Genomic DNA, 19,908 nt, shown 5'->3' with positions numbered 1-19,908 from the left:
ACAATTCAGCAGATGAAACACAAAATTGTGTGTAAATTGTTTTGATTCATGCGAATCACTTTTCAGATGGATCAGCTAATCAGCCATAAATTAGAGTGTTGGGGTTTCTACAATAAGTTTGAGTAATTAATTTTCCCAATGAAGGACATTTCATATTAAAACACTAATAAAAAGACAAAACCTCAGAAGAGATTGTTATATCATATTGGACGAAACACAATTTTGAACAATGAGGGGGCTCATTCATGCTCTTTCTAAACGTCTGAGGGTCCTGAGTACAGTCCTGTCATGCAGGGAACATCCAAATAGAGAATTTATTTATTCTAGAAAGCACTAAGCATGGCTGGAACTTAAATAGGGACCTACAGGACCTACATGGTCATGGCTGTTATTATGCTTAGAATATAAGTGAATTTCATTTTAGAAAACAGCTAGCCAAGCTTGCATTTGTATAATTTGCTGTGGGCAAAATGCCTTGTAACTTATCAGGTCAAGTGCTAATTATAATTAGATGCAGTCACAGTTCTCAGCTTTCCACATATACTGTTAATTTTCTGCTTCAATTTAGGGCACAGTCTGTGGCCAGCCATGCCCTGAGGGCCGCTATGGGAGAAACTGTTCACAGGAGTGCCAATGCCACAATGGAGGAACATGTGACTCTGCTACAGGTCAATGCTATTGCAGTCCTGGATACAATGGAGAGCGGTGAGGAAAATTCCATCTGGTGCCTTCTTGTGTTATGTGCTGAGCTGGGGCCGGGGTTGCATTTACTGTATATATGTATTGTATATAGAACTCTACTCTAATCATATATGCATAACTAAAATTTGTTGCGGTGAGATATTACCCAAACATAAACTGCAACATGTAAGTGTTTTACAGCTGGTCATTTTTGTATCTAATTTTACATAAAAAAACATTGTCTCCATACCTCAAAAATGTAGTTCTGGTTGTTTAAAGAGAAACAATATAGCACAAATCCCAGGAAATCTGTTGGACAAAAAACCCAAGTAGCCATTAATCCACAGCAAAATGTGGCTTTAGGAATATAGGAAGGTGATTGTTTTGGTCTCATACATGTTACATGCTGCTAACTTGGTCAAGAAAGGGCCAAATTAGCAGTCAATAAATATCAGACCACTTATGGCCACCTTAAAGTAAAATCGCAAGAATTTAGAATTCATATGTAAATCACTACAAATCACAGGGAATAATTATTTATATCTTGTCCTTGAATGCAAAGCCATTTGCAATGAAACAATTATCTCTTTAGGCTTATAGTATAACAAGCTTGTGGCCCATAAAAGAAACAATGCATGCTTCAATAAAAATATACATTTGTATTTGTAATATACTCGGTAGCTCACTGTGCCTTGGGTTAAGGTGCAATTTCTGATTTATAGATTTGACTTATATAATAGGTATAATTAGGCAGAAGGTTGAATTATTGTAATGTATATTGTACTTTGTTATATTCCCAATGATATCTACCATAATATCCTGCCTGACCTTGGCAGACGCACTTGAACCTACCACTGCTGCTTGCCACTCACTTAAATAAGAAATGCATGGCATCAGTGGTAATGGTGCCTTAAAATGCTCACTAGAACGATTTTCAGCTGAAAACCTCCAGTACCAGTAATTTTAGCAGATAAAATATGGAATAGCACCAGTAAGTAGACAGAGTTCTGATCTGTATTATGCTGTTAGTGCTGTATTAGTGCAAAACCCAGTGTACATGGTTGCAATGCATGTACTTTACACCTAGATCAGTGGTAGGTATAATCTACAGGAGTAGGTGCTTGCACACTGCACAATGGGCACACTGGAGATAGGCAAAAAAAAAACAAGTCACAACCGTTGTGTAGACTTTTTATCATGTGCACACTTTTAAATATATTTGTGCCTAGCCTTCATTAATAATCCTTTATAATATGCCTACAATAAATAACCAATCAAATGTGCCTTCATTTATTAATGTTTACAGATGCCAGGAAGAGTGTCCGGTTGGCTTATATGGAGTAAAGTGTGCCCAAACTTGTCAATGTTTAAACGGCGGGAAATGTTACCACATCAGCGGTGCCTGTCTCTGTGAACCTGGTTATACAGGGGAGCGATGTGAGACACCACTGTGCTCTGAAGGGACTTATGGGATGAAATGTGATAAGAAGTGCCCCTGTCATTTACAGTATACACAGAGGTAAGAAAAGAATGGGTTATATTACCACACATGTGATGTTTGCATTTTGTGATGGGACGTACCGTGATTGCCAAGAGTTTACCACCACTGAAGCCTGATGAATTCCTTCACTTGCTTAAAGTACTCATTAATTTAGCCTTTCTTTGAAGGCATCTCCATTTAATTGCTGTTTTTTTGTGGTATTATAAACATTCTCACAGTTGTATACCATTCTCACAGTTACATTTAGCCCTGCATCGTTTGACTGAGGAGTCTAAGGAACACTGATGGGACTCTGTAGGAAATGGCTTGGGATATTAGTAACAAAAGTGTCAGCAATGTGATGGATGGTACTGTAGGGTCTCAGAGCAATCCATTTCACTTCCTCTTGGTTAGGAGGCTGCACTCTCTGCAGTTATTGTCTTTGCAAGATGTACATTTTTAGGATATACGCAGAGGTGAACACACATTAAGGTTTTTTAAGTGTCCTTGATATGTTGATAACTGCTTGACAATGCCCAAAATGTATTTTATGCTATAAATTATTATATCTGACATGCCACATTAGCTCTGAAATGTATATGTGTACTAATTCCCTTGATTAAGCATATCACTCCCTCCAAATTGGTCAGATCCAGGTTAGACAATGACCTTGTACAAATTAAAATTGCTCTATGAGTCAACCTTGTTCTTTGTTTTGGCAGACTACTTATATGATGAGTTTTTGAGTTGTGTCCCCATCTTTGAAAAAAATATTTAGGGGCTTAGAGGACACCCACCATAGAGTTAGTTAATCATGATTGCATTTCCAGGAAATTATTGGTTTGCGTAAAGAGCAAGCAAAAAGAATAATCCCCAGATGTAGAAGTCATCTCAGTATTGACTTTAGCTGCATCATTTGCAAAGACAATAGTTAATGCTCTGCTGGCTAATTTCACTGTTAACTGACTGGCCACTAATTCCAGAATCCTACCCTCAAGCATTTCTGTCTAACAAACAAATTGGAAGTGGGCAAGGCTGTGTGTCTCCACTTTATGAGAAAAGACCTACTGTTTCTTTATAATAGGGGATCTGGTCATTCTGACCATTTAGATGTGTTTTGAAGTTAATTATTAAAGTTGATTGTGAACTCCGCTAAGAGTTTTGTAATTCATTTATTATCTGACACTTGGATATGTCAGTTGCTGAGTATAAATTGATATGCATGAATTAATTATACATAGATCAGGTAAGATTATGAGCATTATTTTGTTTTATACCAATTAGTGCAAAATGTAATGCAAACTTATTTCTTTGTTTTTCCAAGATAAGTACATTTATTAAAGTTCATGCCATAGTAAATAACATCCCATTAATAGCATGCCATTTATTTAACCCATTTGCAACACCACAGAATTTGCCCAGTATTAATATATGTGCCCCTAAAGCATATTTTACAACACATGCTTAGCACACATTACTTTTTCCAAAAGGCATGCAGGTATTTATTTACCCTTTATAAAATATAATTTTTCCGTTTTGCTTGACGATCAAGCATTATCCAACCAGTTATTTATAGGTTTATATTCTTTTAGGCAGTTAGGGGTGCCACTGTTTGTCTCCCTGCTATCCTGCATTTGCTCTGGTAAAACGGAAAAGCAGCAATTCAGCTATGGGATTTCCCCATAAATACCATGAAATATATAAAGACTTGCTGTCTATAGAGCATGTTCTACATGCCAGCACTTGCAGACCTAGATGTCTAGCAGTTGTCTAGTGGAACCAGTGGATATTTGAGGAGGTGGATTCCACAAACTGTTTCCACAAATATCATTGTCCAAATGTGAGATTTTGCACATATTAAAGTATATGTTACATTTGCATTTGTATTAGTGCTACCTGCAAAATAGAATACACATTTCCATCCCGTAGGGTGCATGATTAAAAAAGCGTTTGGACTTACACAGGGCTAAGGGAAGTCAGAGAAGACCCTGTACCCCAAATCATCAGATGGAGCCCTTCCTTGGTGAAATTAGGTTATTACATTGTATATTGTTTGTTATTTTGTTGCAACTGACTACAGCAGGTGTCCCTTTCTTACTCATGAGCCACAGTCAAATGTAAAAAGACTTGGAGAGCAACACAAGCATCATAAAAGTTTATGTAAGTGCCAAATAAGGGCTAAGATTGGCTATTAGGCAGCCTCTATGCACACTATCAGCTTACAGGGGGCTTTATTTGGTAGGAAATCTTGTTTTTATTCAACCCTTGCCACCAAGTCAGGAATTCAAAAATAACTACCTGCTTTAGGGGCACTGAGAGCAACATCCAAGGGCTTGGTGAGCAACATGTTGCCCCTGAGCCACTGGTTGGGGATCACTGGACTTTTGTCTGGCCTTTAACTCTACCACCTCTCTGCAGTTAGATGCAATTGATAACAAGTGCCCCTCCACTATGCAAGTCCCTTCAATTGCTTCCTGTTGCTTCAAGAATTAAAGCATACACCATACATTTCTACTTTTATTTCAAAATAAAATGCATAGTGAAAGAAATTAGTTCAGAGGGCAGTAAATGTCCTCATCTTCGTGCCCATAGTAGTCTGCTTCATAGGCCCCCTTGATGTCCAAGTACAGTAACCCATAACAACCAATAAGAAATTTCCTTTTAAAGGAAAACTATACCCCCAGAATGAATACTTAACCAATAGATAGTTTATATCATAGGGGCGTATTTATTATGCTGTGTAAAACTAATTCGCCGAAAAAACAGAGTAAAAAGCTGTGTAAAATAAATGGAAAAGATTGCACGCCGGATATTACACCGTTATTTTCCATAAGTTCCGGTGGAAGAAAAAACGCATAAAAAAGTTACGCCAATTTTACACCGTTTTACACGGCGAAGCCTAGCAAATTTTCTCTCCGTTTTTTACACAGCATAATAAATATGCCCCTAAGTGACCTATTGAATCTTGCCAAACTGAAATACTGTATACTGTATAAATCAGTAAATTTTGCCCCTTTACATCCTTTCCCTTGAGCCACCATTTAGTGATGGGCTGTGTGCTCCCTCAGAGATCACATGACAGGAAATAATGCAGCTCTAACCATAACAGGAAGTAGTGTGGAAGCAAAAGACAGAACTCTGTCCATTCATTGGCTGATGTGGCCTAGCATGTGTGTGTGCCTTGGCTTGGTTGTGTGAGTCCCAGGATCCCTGGTAGAGATGTAGCGAACTGTTCGCGTATGTTCGCAGTTTGGGTTCGCTCCGCGTTTTCCGCCGCGTTTTTTATCGTCGCAAAAGTATTGTACAATACGCCGTACAAGTCACACATGGCGTTTTTCCGCAAAAACCCGTTTTCATGGTGTTTAGCACGACATAGCAAAAAAGCAGCGTATTTTCGCTAGAATAGCTTGCGTTTTTTGCGCAACGCTGTGCCAACAAAGTATTTTTCAGAGAAGTTTTTGCCCTTGATCCCCCTCCTGCATGCCACTGTCCAGGTCGTGGCACCCTTTAAACAACTTTAAAATCAGTTTTCTGGCCAGAAATGGCGTTTCCAGGTTTTAATGTTCGCCTTCCCATTGAAGTCTATGGGGTTCGCAAAGTTCGCGAATATTCGCGGATTCTGGCGTAAGTTTGCGAACTTTTTTTTTTTAGGTTCGCTACATCCCTAATCCCTGGATGCCAATTTTCTATTTAGGATTACCCAATAGCACATACATAAATGTAACAATTACAGGATATTTATAATTACAGGATTTGGCATATTTCATATTTTATTCAATAATAAATATTAACTCGTCGCAGTGCAGCACATAACAAAAATGCCTGTAATCATTCAGGCAGTTCCAGTTTCCGTGGTATACCTCCCATACAGAATGTTAATTCCAAGGACGCCTAGAGGAGACTTTACTGCTGTGTCTGACAGAAGATACTCATAAAACAGCCTTCCCATTGACAGGACATTTGATTTGGTTCTTAAAACTTGCCTTGTAGTGCAAAGGGAGGATTCCGCCAGGGGAAGTGGGACAAAGTATCCTATTGTGTTGGCCCCCTTAGCATGTTTCTTTTAGCACAGCTGACCATGTCAGTTTGTTATGTAGCAGCAGCTGCCCTGATTGCACATTCAATGGGGCTGCTGTTTCAGGTAGGGACAGATGGTCTCATAACCAGGTACGGGATGTTGGCTTCTGGCCTTTATTGCAAAGGTCAGTACATTAACAGAAGTAATGTTTCTTCCCATGTGTTTAGCAGAAGGTGAAATCATTAGCTGCCGCTGAGGCGTTCCCTCTGTCTGCTTGTCGGTTAGGCTTATCTTTTGTACTCAGCTCGGCCAGCACTATCAGTATGCTACAACAATGGCATGCACAGACTTTGCTTTCAGAGAGTGCTTTAAAAAATGGGAACATTTAACTTAAGCCTGAATTTTTATATCAGTAAAATAATGGTTCCTGCTACTGTTTCTGTATTAATTAACACCTTGTTACTTAGGGCATCTCCATAAATATAACTGTGCATCAGGCACCAAACTGTAAGGGGCAGAACTGTCTGGGTTTTTACATTGTTTATTGAAATAAAAACTATGATTAACAAAGCTCAGGCTGAGATGCTGACTGACACTATAAATTTTTGCAGACAGCAACATCCCCCCCTCCACTGGCAAGATGTCCTAACAAAGGACTGTAAATCTTCCCAAATACTCAGTGTCAGTCTAATGTGGAGTTTGCTGCAGGTGTCCTGAAGATGCTGAAGGGAGAGCAGAACTAAATGTTCCTCCTGGTGGTCCCAAGGAAGGATTACATCCAGAAACAAAGTTTATAGACCTAAAAACCCCAAAACAACCATAGAGTAACCTATTGCTAGCAAACTCAATGCCGCACTATGCCATTCTTGTTATAAACTTGACCAAAATTTGGCCATATACTATCTCTATAAAATCAACATGGGCAGTAATTTAATATCAACCTTCCCACCTCCCTCCTTCACTAAGGCAATTGTAGTATAACAGTTTCTCTAAACAGTTTTCCCTTGGATAAACCTCTGCCCCAAATTTTTTCATTCCTGGGCCTGGACCTTTGTGTCCTTTCTACAAATCTGAACGCGGCTGGGGCTCATTTACTAATGTAGTGCAAACAGAAGGGCTTATTTGGTTTGCGCCCATTATTATAGCAAACCTATGCCTACCCCATCAGTGCAGATCTCTATGATCACAAATGTAACTACCCATGTCATAGTTTCGCCAGTAGTTTGGGAGAAAGTACATTGTCAGATTTTGGCTGCAGGCCCCCCCCCCATTGGGCTTCAGGCCATGAATGTAGTCTATTACTGATTGTTTCACATAACCCCCACCATATTCTGTTGAATACAAGCAAGGGGACATTTTAGCATTTGCTTGTTCTTATCTTCTAATGCTTCATGTGTATAAATTATTGCAGAACAAAGATTAACGAACATTCACTGAATTATAGTTTTTAAATAGTTTCTGCATAATATAGTGTCCAAGGTGTGTCAAACAACCAAAGCCACTGAAAGCCTATTTGTTTTTAGCACTTTCTTTTTAGTGTAAAACAATCTAACTAGGCAGTGCTTTAGCTCTAAACACCATAAGTATTGCCACTGATATCATATTTACACTTTGAATCACTTGTTCTTTTGTCTCTTTCATCCTCTCTTTTCAGCTGTCACCCTATGTCTGGAGAATGCGCCTGTAAGCCTGGAAGGTCTGGTCTCTACTGCAACGAGACTTGCTCTCTGGGCTTCTATGGAGAGTTCTGTCAGCAGATCTGCAGCTGCCAGAATGGGGCAGACTGTGATAGCGTGACAGGGAAATGCATCTGTGCGCCGGGTTTTACGGTAAATAAGAACTTAAGCTCTACGGTTTCCTCCCCTTGTGTTTTGTGCTAGAGCAGGGAAGTCTGTATTTTAAGAGCTTGTATAATGCTAAAACAAAACAGGTTGTTATGGGAAAAGGAGGCTTGTCATCTTACAGGCCTAGCTTATGTCAGTGGAATTATATAAAAGGTTATCTAAAGTGAGAATTTTGATCATCTGATCTCACCTTGGTGTGATATAGACAGTCTGAAATACAAAATATAAAAAGGCAAATAAATTATATATTCAACACTGGAACATATAGCAACTCTTTCCAGCCATTTCAGATGGAAATGCTAGTGTCAACAGTAACCTAAAATTAGACTTTGTTTACACTTTTTAGTGTGAATAAGGCCTAAAGCTGGCAAAAGATATAGAGATCCACTCAGTTGATAAGGTTGTTTGGCTAGTTACATGCTTGCCACTGAAACTATTTTTTTGGCAGTCACATAACTTCATGCACCCTGGCCAATCGGACTCTAAGACGAAACTGCCACTGGTCTAGTCTGACTAGTTACTGTCAGAATTGTATCCATATTCATCATTAAATCCATTTTCTTGCATCCAGTAATGTATTATTATTATATTAGAAAGGATTAAAAAAGGGTTAACCCTTTTCAAAACTCTCTAAAAGTAGATCCAGAGGGAGGCAAACAAATTATTGAGCAAATAAGCAGAATTCCTTACTTCTAAGTGGATCAGTTGGCACCTACAGTATTGTTTAACAACATTCATTTTTTACTTGAACTTTATTTTCAGGGTGTGGACTGTTCCACAGCTTGTCCCCCTGGTACCTATGGCGTTAACTGTTCTTCTTTGTGCAACTGTAAGAACAATGCTGTTTGCTCACCGGTGGATGGCTCTTGTACATGTAAAGCAGGTATTGCACATACTGTATCTTTTCTAGTTTTCAGCCTCAGCATCTCCTTTCCTTATAATAATGATGGTCATACAGTACATGCCAATACATGATTTGGTAAAATGTGTTAAATGAGTATCAACATTTTATTTGCCAATGCCCCTTATTGGTAGTTGGATGTCATATGGGAGCACAAGGTTTTCTTTACTTTTTGTCAGACCAGGTTCAGCCTTAATTAATGAACCATGCCATTAGAACAGTCGTGTGAATGGCAAATCACGCAATATCTGTAAATTCAGCACATGCTAATCAGTAGCCGTTTAGAAACACATGAAATCATAATTCTGACACTGACGTGGGCTTTGATCCATAATCAACAATAATACTGAACTTAATTGATCTAAGAAAGTCACTACATACATCATATACAGCAATATATCAAGTAGTATATACTAATATACGTAGGAAAATATGCTACTGCATAAAATACATCTAATTGAAAGAATGAATCTTGATTATTTATGTTATTGTGCCCATTAATAGGGTGGCATGGTGTAGATTGTTCCATCAATTGCCCAAGAGGATCTTGGGGTCTTGGATGCAACCTTACCTGTCAGTGTTTGAATGGAGGGGCCTGTAACCCACTGGATGGAACATGCACCTGTGCTCCAGGCTGGAGAGGGCTCAAATGTGAGCTTCCATGTCAGGTAAAGATTTATTCATTTTCTTACAGCGTATAGTTCGCATACACTCATTCATATCCCTAATTCAGGTTATTTGTGTTTTGTCCCTATTAAGGATGGCACCTATGGAATGAATTGCATTGAACGCTGTGACTGTAGCCATGCAGATGGCTGTCACCCTGCTACTGGATATTGTCGCTGTCTGGCAGGGTGGGCAGGTGAGCATTGCAGACTGTGAAATGTGAATGTGTGACTGTCTGTTAAATGTTTACTTTTAGTATCTTTTTTGTTAGGGGATCTAAGTAAGGATTAGATCGTTAGGGTAAATCTAAGTTGTATTCTGTGCCTTTCTCTTCTCCATCTGTCAAGAAAGAAACTTTCAGATATCTGGTTGCAAGGTTAACTGGCCCTAGTAGCCAAAAAGCAAACAGACATTGATTTTAGCTTTATTATTCTTTATTTTTAAACATAATGTTGGGGTTCTGTCTATCTACTTGTTAGTCTCAGAGACCCTGGCAACCAAATAGCAGTTTTCATTGTATCATATAAGTAGCTACAATTGTTCTATTTTTTGGGCATGTGGGTAAGCATAAGGAAATGTAAAGTTTGTTTCCATACGATTTCCACTTTTGCTAAGGTTTGAGTCCAACTGAGTAATGCACCAGCAATTAAAGGGGCACTAACTCCAGAAAGTGATAATACCTTATTACCGGTGCAGGGTAACAGAAGATTTTTTTTAAACAGATACAAAACCATTTCAGTTGCTGGTGGAACTGGCCCTTTAATGACATGAGGATTTCTTCTGAGCTGTTTAGCGGAGTTTTATCATGAGCCTCCAGTAATTGCCTAGCAACTTGTGCAGCTCATAAAGGGCTCTTTGTCCTGGGACCTGGCAAAACATTCCTTCACAAATCTCCTTATCGACATCAGAACAGACCAAAATCAGCCTGGAAGCTTTTCCTTCTGAAGGGCTTCTACTTGACAAGGAACTCAGGAGAGATCTTCAAAACATTCACCTAGAGCCCACTAGCTGCAAAGATCATTATTTTGTATTTGTGGAAAATAATCACCATACACAAACAGGAAGATTTTGGCAAGCTTCTATAATGTATGAAAGTTGAAGTTCTGTCAACCTTGGGTTTTGTGCTGTTCATACAAAGAAACAAACGATCTATTCAGCTGTCAGGCAGCTTTGATTGTTAATGCAGAACAGACACAATAAGATGTGGGTGATTGCTGTTATTCCCTGGGTATTCCGACTGTTAGTAGTAGAATATATTACTCCTCCTACAGATCTCCATTTCATTAATCACTCCTCTATTGCGCTAAGGGTTACTTTCTTCTAAGTAAAGGAAGTCTGAGTCCATAACTGCGAGTTCATGTTACAGGTATTGATACAGGTATGGGACCTGTTATCCAGAATGCTCAGGACCTGGGGTTTTCTGGATAAGGGATCTTTCTATAATTTGGATTGCCATACCTATCGTTTGTTCCTCCTAGAAATTGCTGGCTCTGGATTCTCTTCTGAGCAGTTTATGAACACAACAAATGCAGAAGGCTTTCAGTAAATTGCACAATAATAGCCAGATTACTTGCTTTTGGAATCTGCACATTTGTTATAAGCTTAATAGTAATCAGCTCAGCACAAATTGCAATTAACCCCATACCAAGCAGCCTTTAGACATAAGCAACTATGTAGCAGGCCTTGCCAAGTGTACTAATTCATTTTCTTTTCTTTTATTCTAATATTTATGACATCTGTTTGACAGGAATGCACTGTGACAGTGTGTGTCCTGGAGGACACTGGGGACCAAACTGTTCTCTATCTTGTGACTGTAAAAATGGTGCCTCGTGTTCACCAGATGATGGGATCTGTGAATGTGCTCCTGGATACCGAGGAACGACATGTCAGAGAAGTAAGCCTACATAACTTGCTCAAATTCATGCCCTATTCTTTACAATTAAGTTTTCTAAATGTAAAAATATTGTTTTTTAAAACAATCCTGATCTTAAAGTTTTAAGTCAGTGGTTACTGAACAGGGTGTGGTGCAGAAGGGATTGTATTGGGATTTTTCCACCAGCAGAAGGTTTATTTCAGAAGAAAACAATGTTGCAAGACAGTATGTAAAGAAGACAATCAACTGTCTATAATGCAGTTAGCATTACATGAAAGAAGAAGTAAGCCCAAAAAGTCAGCTTGTAATGGTGAAAATGCATAATTTCATGAGGGCAACCATGAAAAGGAAACCTAAAACTGGTAGGAAAGGAACCTTTATAGTGTTTATTCCATTTCCATGGAATAAAATTATAATATAAAGAGTATAACATTATGTACAATGATAAGTTTATAGTCGTATAAACAAGCTGTGTATTATAATAACATCTTGCAATACACATTGGAAATAGCTCTGCAGTATTTGGGCAGCCATTTCATTAAATAACTTTGTTCTTGCAGTTTGTTCTCCAGGATTTTATGGGCATCGGTGCAGTCAAGCTTGTCCTCAGTGTGTCCACAGCAATGGTCCTTGTCATCATGTAACTGGCCAGTGTGACTGTTTAGCAGGCTTCATGGGGTCTCTTTGCAATGAAGGTAGGAATTGCTACCTGCACTCTGGAAGGGCTTGGGTGGAAAAGTAATACTGTATAAAAGTTTGGTGCCCTCTCCATTATATTTCATTTTTTTCCCCACTAATGGCTTTATGTAAAACAACCATCCAGCTTGATTGTATGTAGTATATTTAGCTCTGCTTACCTTTCTGTACACTGTATGAGCAATATGTATCTGGAGACATTATGTTAATGATTCCATATTGTAGTTTAGTACACTGTGGGAGTTTCCATTATCTTAATAATTTTTTTTCTGTAAAATGAAAAAACTGTAGCTCAATGCAAATTTTCTTTCCCTAGTTTGTCCCAGTGGGCGTTATGGGAAGAATTGCGCTGGAGTTTGCGCATGCACTAACAATGGCACATGCAACCCTATAGATGGGACCTGTCAGTGCTACCCTGGATGGATAGGAAATGACTGTTCCCAGGGTAAGTGTCACTTTGCTGGTTTATTCTATACTGAACTATGGTGGGGGAGGTTGTACAATAATTAGCACAGTTTTAGACCTCTCTGGCAAGTCTTTTGCCTAACTGACCCCCAGTGATTTTTTAGCAGATTTACTACAAAGCGCTATGCACTCTGCTGTGAATGTGCCTCAAGAGATTTCTTTCAGTACAGAGCCAGCATACTTAGTGAGGTTTGCATACAGTAGGTTGTAAAGGTACATAAAAGCATAAAAAGGGTCATTTTTGACCCCCTTTTATGTACATGTTGATTCATTGGACATCCCCTCTGTACTTGTCCTTATTCTGTCAGTGGGTGGAAAAAGCAAAAAATGTGAAACTGTAATAGAATATGCTGAAAGGAAGGATGTCAGAGCCACTAGCCCCCCATTCCCCCACCCCTGATTTGGTAGTTGGAGTGGCCTTAAATCCCAGTATTATAAGAAAGGCTTTTGGCACTTCATATAAAATAATCTCATTCATGCAGAAAATAAAAGCCCTTTCAGATTCCAGATGATTTGCCTTGACCTCACATACTCTCAAACAGAAGATCAAGACCCACCATGTCATACTGGCATCCTGAATTTCTTACTGCAGGAAAGCAAATGCAGACATAAAATATTAAGAGACAAATTATATAAATGCTATTTTTATTAATGTATAATTATTAGCAGTGGTCACAAGAGGCTTTTGTTACATTTTCTACTCATTTTGTCCCTTCTTTTGTTAGAAACATTTCCTGTCTATATCAAAACCTATATGGAATATGTCTATAGTTCAATCTCTTTTTAAAAGATACTCATTGTGTGTACAGCTCATTCCTTATTTGAATGTCTGCATACATTCTACATGTTTGTAGAGATCTGCAGCCACCTCAACCCCAATACTTACTGCCTGCGTTGAATGTTATGGCAGGGTGCAGATAGACTTCAGACAGAAGTGCTTTCTGCATGAATGCTAAGCAGTGTGATCTTGTGTCCCCTAGGTCTTCATAAGTGACCCATATGGCTTCTAAGTAAAATTAAACTTATATTTGAAATGCCACTATCTATTTAAATTATATCAGTTTTATTATATTTTAGCTTGTCCTCCTGGGCATTGGGGCCCAAACTGTATCCACACCTGTAACTGCCATAATGGAGCTTACTGCAGTGCATACGATGGGGAGTGCAAGTGTTCTCCTGGCTGGACAGGGCTGTACTGCACGCAGAGTAAGTATTACTGTAAGCTGCTATGCCAAGAAATCAATTCAGCAAACTAAGCAAATATCAGTTATTTACCCATACGAAAATGATTACTCATGATATCCATGATTAACCCCTGACAATTTTTTGTTCACATATGAAAAAAATCCACTTTTTATTTTCTGTGGAGGATTAGGTATTCAGATATTTCTGTTTTGTATCACTGACCCTTAACATGTTTTTCAGTCTTGGTGCATTCCCTCCATGCATAAAGCAGATTTAGTTCATTTAATCTAAGTTTAATATGTTAAGGAACAGTTTTTTCTCGGTACAAATATGACTCTCCACAAGCTTGGCTATAAGGTAACTGTACTTATCGGTATTTACAATACCTGCAGCGGTTTTACATGTTGTCATTTTTATGGGGTTGCTGCTGTGGATTTCCTCTAATTAAATGAAAGGAGCTTAACTTGATCAACCATAGCTTATATGATATGATTTTAAGTCACACTGCTCAGTCCAGAACCATGTATTGGCTATTTTGGGTAATGCCATCAACACCAAAGATACTGCTGACTGCACATAAATCCTGCATTGCACGGATAATTTGGGGATCAGCGGGGAAATCTACTAGTGATGGGCTTGTGACTTTCCAAACTGTTATTTTGCTGTCATGTGGGACCACACTAGGACTGCATGTGAGAGTTAATCTCTAATCTGCTTTAGGGAACAGAACCCAAATCAGAGAGACGCATGCGTGTTTTCCCATTACCATACCCAGTGCATAGAAAGTCTTATGCTGTGACATGTGAGAACAAAACTGAACATAAACAAGTTAGGATTTTTATGAAGCAATGAGTGTGTATCTTTTGTAACTATTTCAATACTGTTTTTACTGAGGGAATCATTTTTAAAATGTAATACATTTTTAACAGGAATTATCCCTATACACACATCAAGGTAAACCCTACTTATTAGACCCACAGGCTCATCCTCCCCTAGCACAAGTCAAAGGTCAAGTGGAGTGCTTTTATTTAATTCACACCCAATTAGTTGGCAATGTGGTGAGGTTTAGGGCTCTGGTACACGGGGAGATTAGTCGCCCGCGGCAAAACTCCCTGCTCGCGGGCGACTAATCTCCCCGAGTTGCCTTCCCCCTGCCATCCCACCGGCGAACATGTAAGTCGCCGGCGGGATGGCAGACGCGGCGGCGCGATTTCGCGCAAATCGCCGAAAAAGACTTGCGAGGCTTTTTCGGCGATTTCCCGAAATCTCCCCGTGTACCAGAGCCCTTAGGGAGCAGTTGTTAGAAGCCAGCAGTAACATGATACTACACCATTATAGGGCTTATTTATGACTTTAAAGTGTAAGTCAGACTTGTGTACGCCAAAACACCATTGACAGTTATTCAGTATTTTGCTAGTGAACCAAAAGATGTACATTTTGACTTAGTTTACCTGCAAACATTGCTGTTCTGTTATGCTTCTGTTTATTTGGTTATAAATTGTGAGCACATTTCTGTCTTCATAGGGTGTCCTCTAGGATATTATGGAAAGGAGTGCACATTGGTATGCCAGTGTCAGAATGGTGCCGATTGCGATCATATAACTGGACAATGCACCTGTCGCACAGGATTTATGGGAAAATTCTGTGAGCAAAGTTAGTATCTGAAGAAGCAGCCATATACCTGTTACAACACAGAACCATTTTTGGAATTATCCACTAATAAAGAAAATGAATATTTCTTACAAATACAGAACATTAGATATTGGAAATGGCACACAGATATTCTGTAGACACAGTGCAACAATTAAGCATTATTTTACATACATGTTAGTTAAATATACATGTAGCAGATTAGGTTCAATGTCCATGTATTTTGTATAAGTATTGTCAAAAGTCTTTTTTTTAGCATAATGTATACATTGCTTTTATGATAAAATCTTCATATTTAATATTTTGGGGGATTTTGCTTTATATGTGTACAACCTAATATATATTTATAACCACCCTAGAATGTCCTTCAGCATCCTATGGTTATGGTTGCCGGCAAGTTTGTGACTGCCTCAACAATTCTACATGTGACCACATCACAGGAACATGTTACTGTAGCCCAGGCTGGAAAGGAGCAAGATGTGACCAAGGTAAAGATTAGCATACATTATGATGACAGGGCTTAATCTGAATGATCTAATAGACTAATGGGAGATGGTCTTCCCTGTAATTTGTGTTTTACTTTGAAGCAAGGATTTTTAAAATGTACCTTTACAGTCCTTTTGAATGGCAACACCCAGAAGGTTTAGCTAGAAAACAACTGTTGACCCCAGGCCCGGACTGGCAATCTTCATGTTTCTACTAATTAGAAAAATATTAATACTTCTCCTTCTTCTGATGAGTATTGTCCAGCCATTAGGGCAGTAAAGGTAGTGTAACTGAAGGGAATCCCATAATTGTAGAGTCCCCTATAAACCTATATTTTTTAAGGTTCTGTGCATCAAAAGGGAGCCCAAATCTGTCCAAGTGATAAAAGCTGGATTTTGATTTGTGCTATATAAAACTCATGTTTACAATCACATGTAATGTTTGAAAAACAGTTGTCTAGACCTATTAAAATATTTTCTCATTCCTGTGTGCAACTCTCTGTCTGTGTCCATGCAGCTGTAATGATCGTAGTAGGAAACCTGAACAGCCTGAGTCGGACAAGTGCTGCCATCCCTGCTGATTCCTACCAGATTGGAGCCATTGCTGGAATCATTATCCTTGTGTTGGTTGTCCTTTTCCTGTTAGCTCTCTTCATCATCTATAGGCAAAAGCAAAAGGGCAAAGATACTGCAATGCCTGCTGTGGCCTACACGCCTGCTGTACGAGTCCTTAGCACAGATTACACCATAGCAGGTATACAGTGAGACATGCACTCAGTCTGGGTTGATAAAATGAGCCCCTTATTATTTGTATGCTTTAAAAACTCAGTCATCATTCCAATCATCTTCCAAATAGTCGAATAATTATAAAGTGTGAGTTAACAGCCCTCTCCAGGATTCACTCTTTGACTAAATTGTCAGAAACGCACAGTGAGCACACTATAATGATTTATTAGACTATCCCAAACATTTAACATCATGCTATCACAATGCAACATGGATGAAAGGTTTCAATAATAAGCTTGTGTGCAAGATAATTAACTGCTGCATCAGTTGACTGGTGAAGTGCAAGTTATTTTAGTTCTGTTCTTTGTGCATATATTACAATGCTGAAATATTTTCTGACTTTTTCTAGACACCCTTCCACACAACAATGTGGTGAATGCAAATAGTCAGTATTTTTCAAATCCAAGCTACCACACTCTGAGTCAGTGCACCACTGGGCCTCAGGTCAACAGCATGGACAGAATGATGGTTTCCAGGGTAAGGATGAACTCACAGTTTGTAAATTATACATTTTAGGCTTGTTTTTTTCTACATTAATAATTGTCATTTGATGATGATGATGATGTCATTTTTCTCTTCAGTCAAAAAGCAGCCAGCTTTTTGTGAACCTAAAGAACCTAGATCCAGGGAAGAGATCTCATACTATTGATTATACAGGAACACTACCAGCAGATTGGAAGCAAGGAGGATTTCTGAATGAAAATGGTAATATGGGGGTTAAACCCATACATTTTATATTTGCACAGCTGGTTATTATTAAGCAAAAGGTTATAATATATATTAAACTTAGCTTGACAGTTAAATGTTAATTCTTTAGAAAAATCCATATATATTCGTTTCGAGCAAGAGAGGCTTTATTACTGCCTATCCTTCTTGTTCATGTAGAATGGCCCTAAATAAATTATCATGTAGGGCTTCATAGAAAATCCTGTATCTCTGCAGTATACAATATACAAAGAAACCCTTCTACCCTGAACTGTAATCTAAATTTACATTAGGAAAATGTGCCTGTGTATAACTAACATGTATTGGTCTTGCTTTTAGGTCTACTGAAAAATTCTGCTTATAGCATAAGTACCTGTTCCTTGAGTAGCACTGAAAACCCTTATGCTACGATCAAAGATCCACCAGTCCTTCTCCCAAAAAACATTGAGTGTGGGTATGTGGAGATGAAGTCACCAGCACGAAGGGACTCTGCCTATGCAGAGATCAGCAATTCAAGCCTAGCCAACAAGAATGTTTATGAAGTTGGTAGGTACCTATTTAATAAGTGAATTGGTTAATAAGATGGTGGGATGTTGGATAACTAAGCTATATGTCATGCGGAGGCATACCTTGCATGTTGATGAAGCTACTTTCACTTGGGTATCAAAAGGGTAAAAAGGTATTAGACAAATGACGTAAAGGTCATGCATATCTAAAGACACATTTACCAGGTATAAGCTAAAATACCTGGGTATAATAATAAACTCTGTCCTTCTTACGTTCAAGGAAACCAAATACAACTATACAGATAATGTAGATGTAGTGGTGCTTGGCTGGTATATCAATCTAGCTATAAAAACGGAAAAAAGGAAAACAATTTCCAACCTTCATATAAACATACTTAATATTTATAGGAAATGTTTGCAAATTTACACATATTTTATATATCTGTAATGTGTGTGTGTATCGTCTTAGGTTGGTATTTTAAAAGCTAGGGAGGTGGTGGTTTTGCACTACTGTTTTGTAATGTTTTGAGCAATAGCAACAACATGTTTTACAAGGTTATATGGGGTTAGATAATCTAATAAAATTCTAATTGTCTCCCAAGCTGGTGTGGTTAAGCAAGTTACTGGTAGCGATGTAACAGAGTTTCATTTCTTCTGTAGTCATACTCTGTATTGGTTTTTTATTTCAGCTTCTTATTTTTCAAAGTCTTTCCCTGAAAGGGTAAGGTAATTTTGATCATTTTTAGTGTGTGCCAGGGTTGCTTCTTCTCCTTGCAAGTGTTTCTGCATCTTATTTGCTGTATAGAAAACAAGCTAATGAATGTGATGTTATAACAGACTGTTCTTCTCTTGGTATGATGGCTAGAAAACCTCCTTACTGCACCAGTGTTGTAGACGAGGCTGATTAGTTCTTATGCTTTATATACTGATGTCATTTATTTGTAAACATAATGCAATCCTGTCACAAATATATGTATAGTCAAATTATGCTACACGCATACTGGATTCCAATCTGTATAGAACTACATGGTGAACTATGCACAAAGAGTACACTTGTTATATGTTGGTGACCTGTAAGGGTGTTTTCAAAATTTATTAATCAGTCTCTGCCCTTTTTGCAGTGAAAATATGTTTGCATTGTGTGTATAACAATATGGTCACCATGCCTATTAGGTATAATTTTTTTATGTAGACCATTTAATATGACCTGTACTAAATAGTGAGCAACTCATTTTACATCATTTTATTACAGCATTTAGAGAGACAATACGTGTTAGTGCCTTGCACATCTATACTTTTGGACATGTTTATATGCCCAGTTAAAGCTAACAGAGACAGGAGTCCAGCAAAAACATGAATCCTTACCACGGTCTATAAATATATAGTGATTTCAAGAATTCCTGGTAGATTTAGATTTTAATAGAATTTTTCATGTTATGTGGTTCTTCGTCTATGGCTTTAGTTGCAAAGAGAATATTTGTAGCATGTTGCTTAAATTCCTATTTTTTAAACTAATTACAAGGCAGTTGACTAGCAGAAGACACCCTCTGCTCACAACTTTCCATGTAACCTAGAGAACAGTGAGCCTGAGGAAGGGACATTGGGATGCTGAAAACTTGCTTTGTGAATATCTATATATATATAGTTAGCAGCTAAGGGGTATAGTTTTTTCCATCTGAGCACAAAACAACACATTTTTTCCAAAGAGTCCATTTTTACCTATACATGTCACAAAACAGGATGTGACCAGTATAAGTCTGTAGCCCTAATAACTAACCTTAGCTTAGCAGTTAGCACTGTACCTCACTTAGATAGAAAGCTTCCTGATTGCTTGCAAAGAATGCTTAGGGACAATGGCCTATGCACTAGTAACTTGAAGATGAGCTTGCATGTGGATGTGCTTGCTGCTAATATGAATATATATTAAAACACATTTTCTATGGAGTTACTGAAAAGTAGTGTAATTA

The 19,908-nt window shown here is 38.3% G+C and overlaps 1 protein-coding gene across 2 annotated transcripts in view; it reads left to right on the top strand.

Moving 5' to 3' along the window:
• megf10 (multiple EGF like domains 10) overlaps window positions 1-19,908 on the top strand; it is a 59,871-nt gene that overhangs the window by 37,571 nt on the left and 2,392 nt on the right. The window contains exons 8-24 of one of the 2 annotated variants that reach the window (XM_031902171.1): window positions 569-705; window positions 1,988-2,200; window positions 7,834-8,008; window positions 8,786-8,906; window positions 9,429-9,592; window positions 9,684-9,786; window positions 11,338-11,484; window positions 12,024-12,158; window positions 12,476-12,604; window positions 13,702-13,830; window positions 15,334-15,462; window positions 15,819-15,947; window positions 16,462-16,698; window positions 17,080-17,207; window positions 17,312-17,435; window positions 17,775-17,981; window positions 18,631-18,662. In XM_031902171.1, coding sequence (XP_031758031.1) covers window positions 569-705; window positions 1,988-2,200; window positions 7,834-8,008; window positions 8,786-8,906; window positions 9,429-9,592; window positions 9,684-9,786; window positions 11,338-11,484; window positions 12,024-12,158; window positions 12,476-12,604; window positions 13,702-13,830; window positions 15,334-15,462; window positions 15,819-15,947; window positions 16,462-16,698; window positions 17,080-17,207; window positions 17,312-17,435; window positions 17,775-17,981; window positions 18,631-18,662 — 2,439 coding nt within the window. 2 annotated transcript variants of the gene reach the window in all.

Source organism: Xenopus tropicalis, chromosome 1 (assembly GCF_000004195.4).
Source record: "Xenopus tropicalis strain Nigerian chromosome 1, UCB_Xtro_10.0, whole genome shotgun sequence".
Taxonomy (NCBI): Eukaryota; Metazoa; Chordata; class Amphibia; order Anura; family Pipidae; genus Xenopus; species Xenopus tropicalis.
The sequence above is the reverse complement of the archived record's forward strand: the minus strand, read 5'-3'. Positions and strand labels throughout refer to the sequence as shown.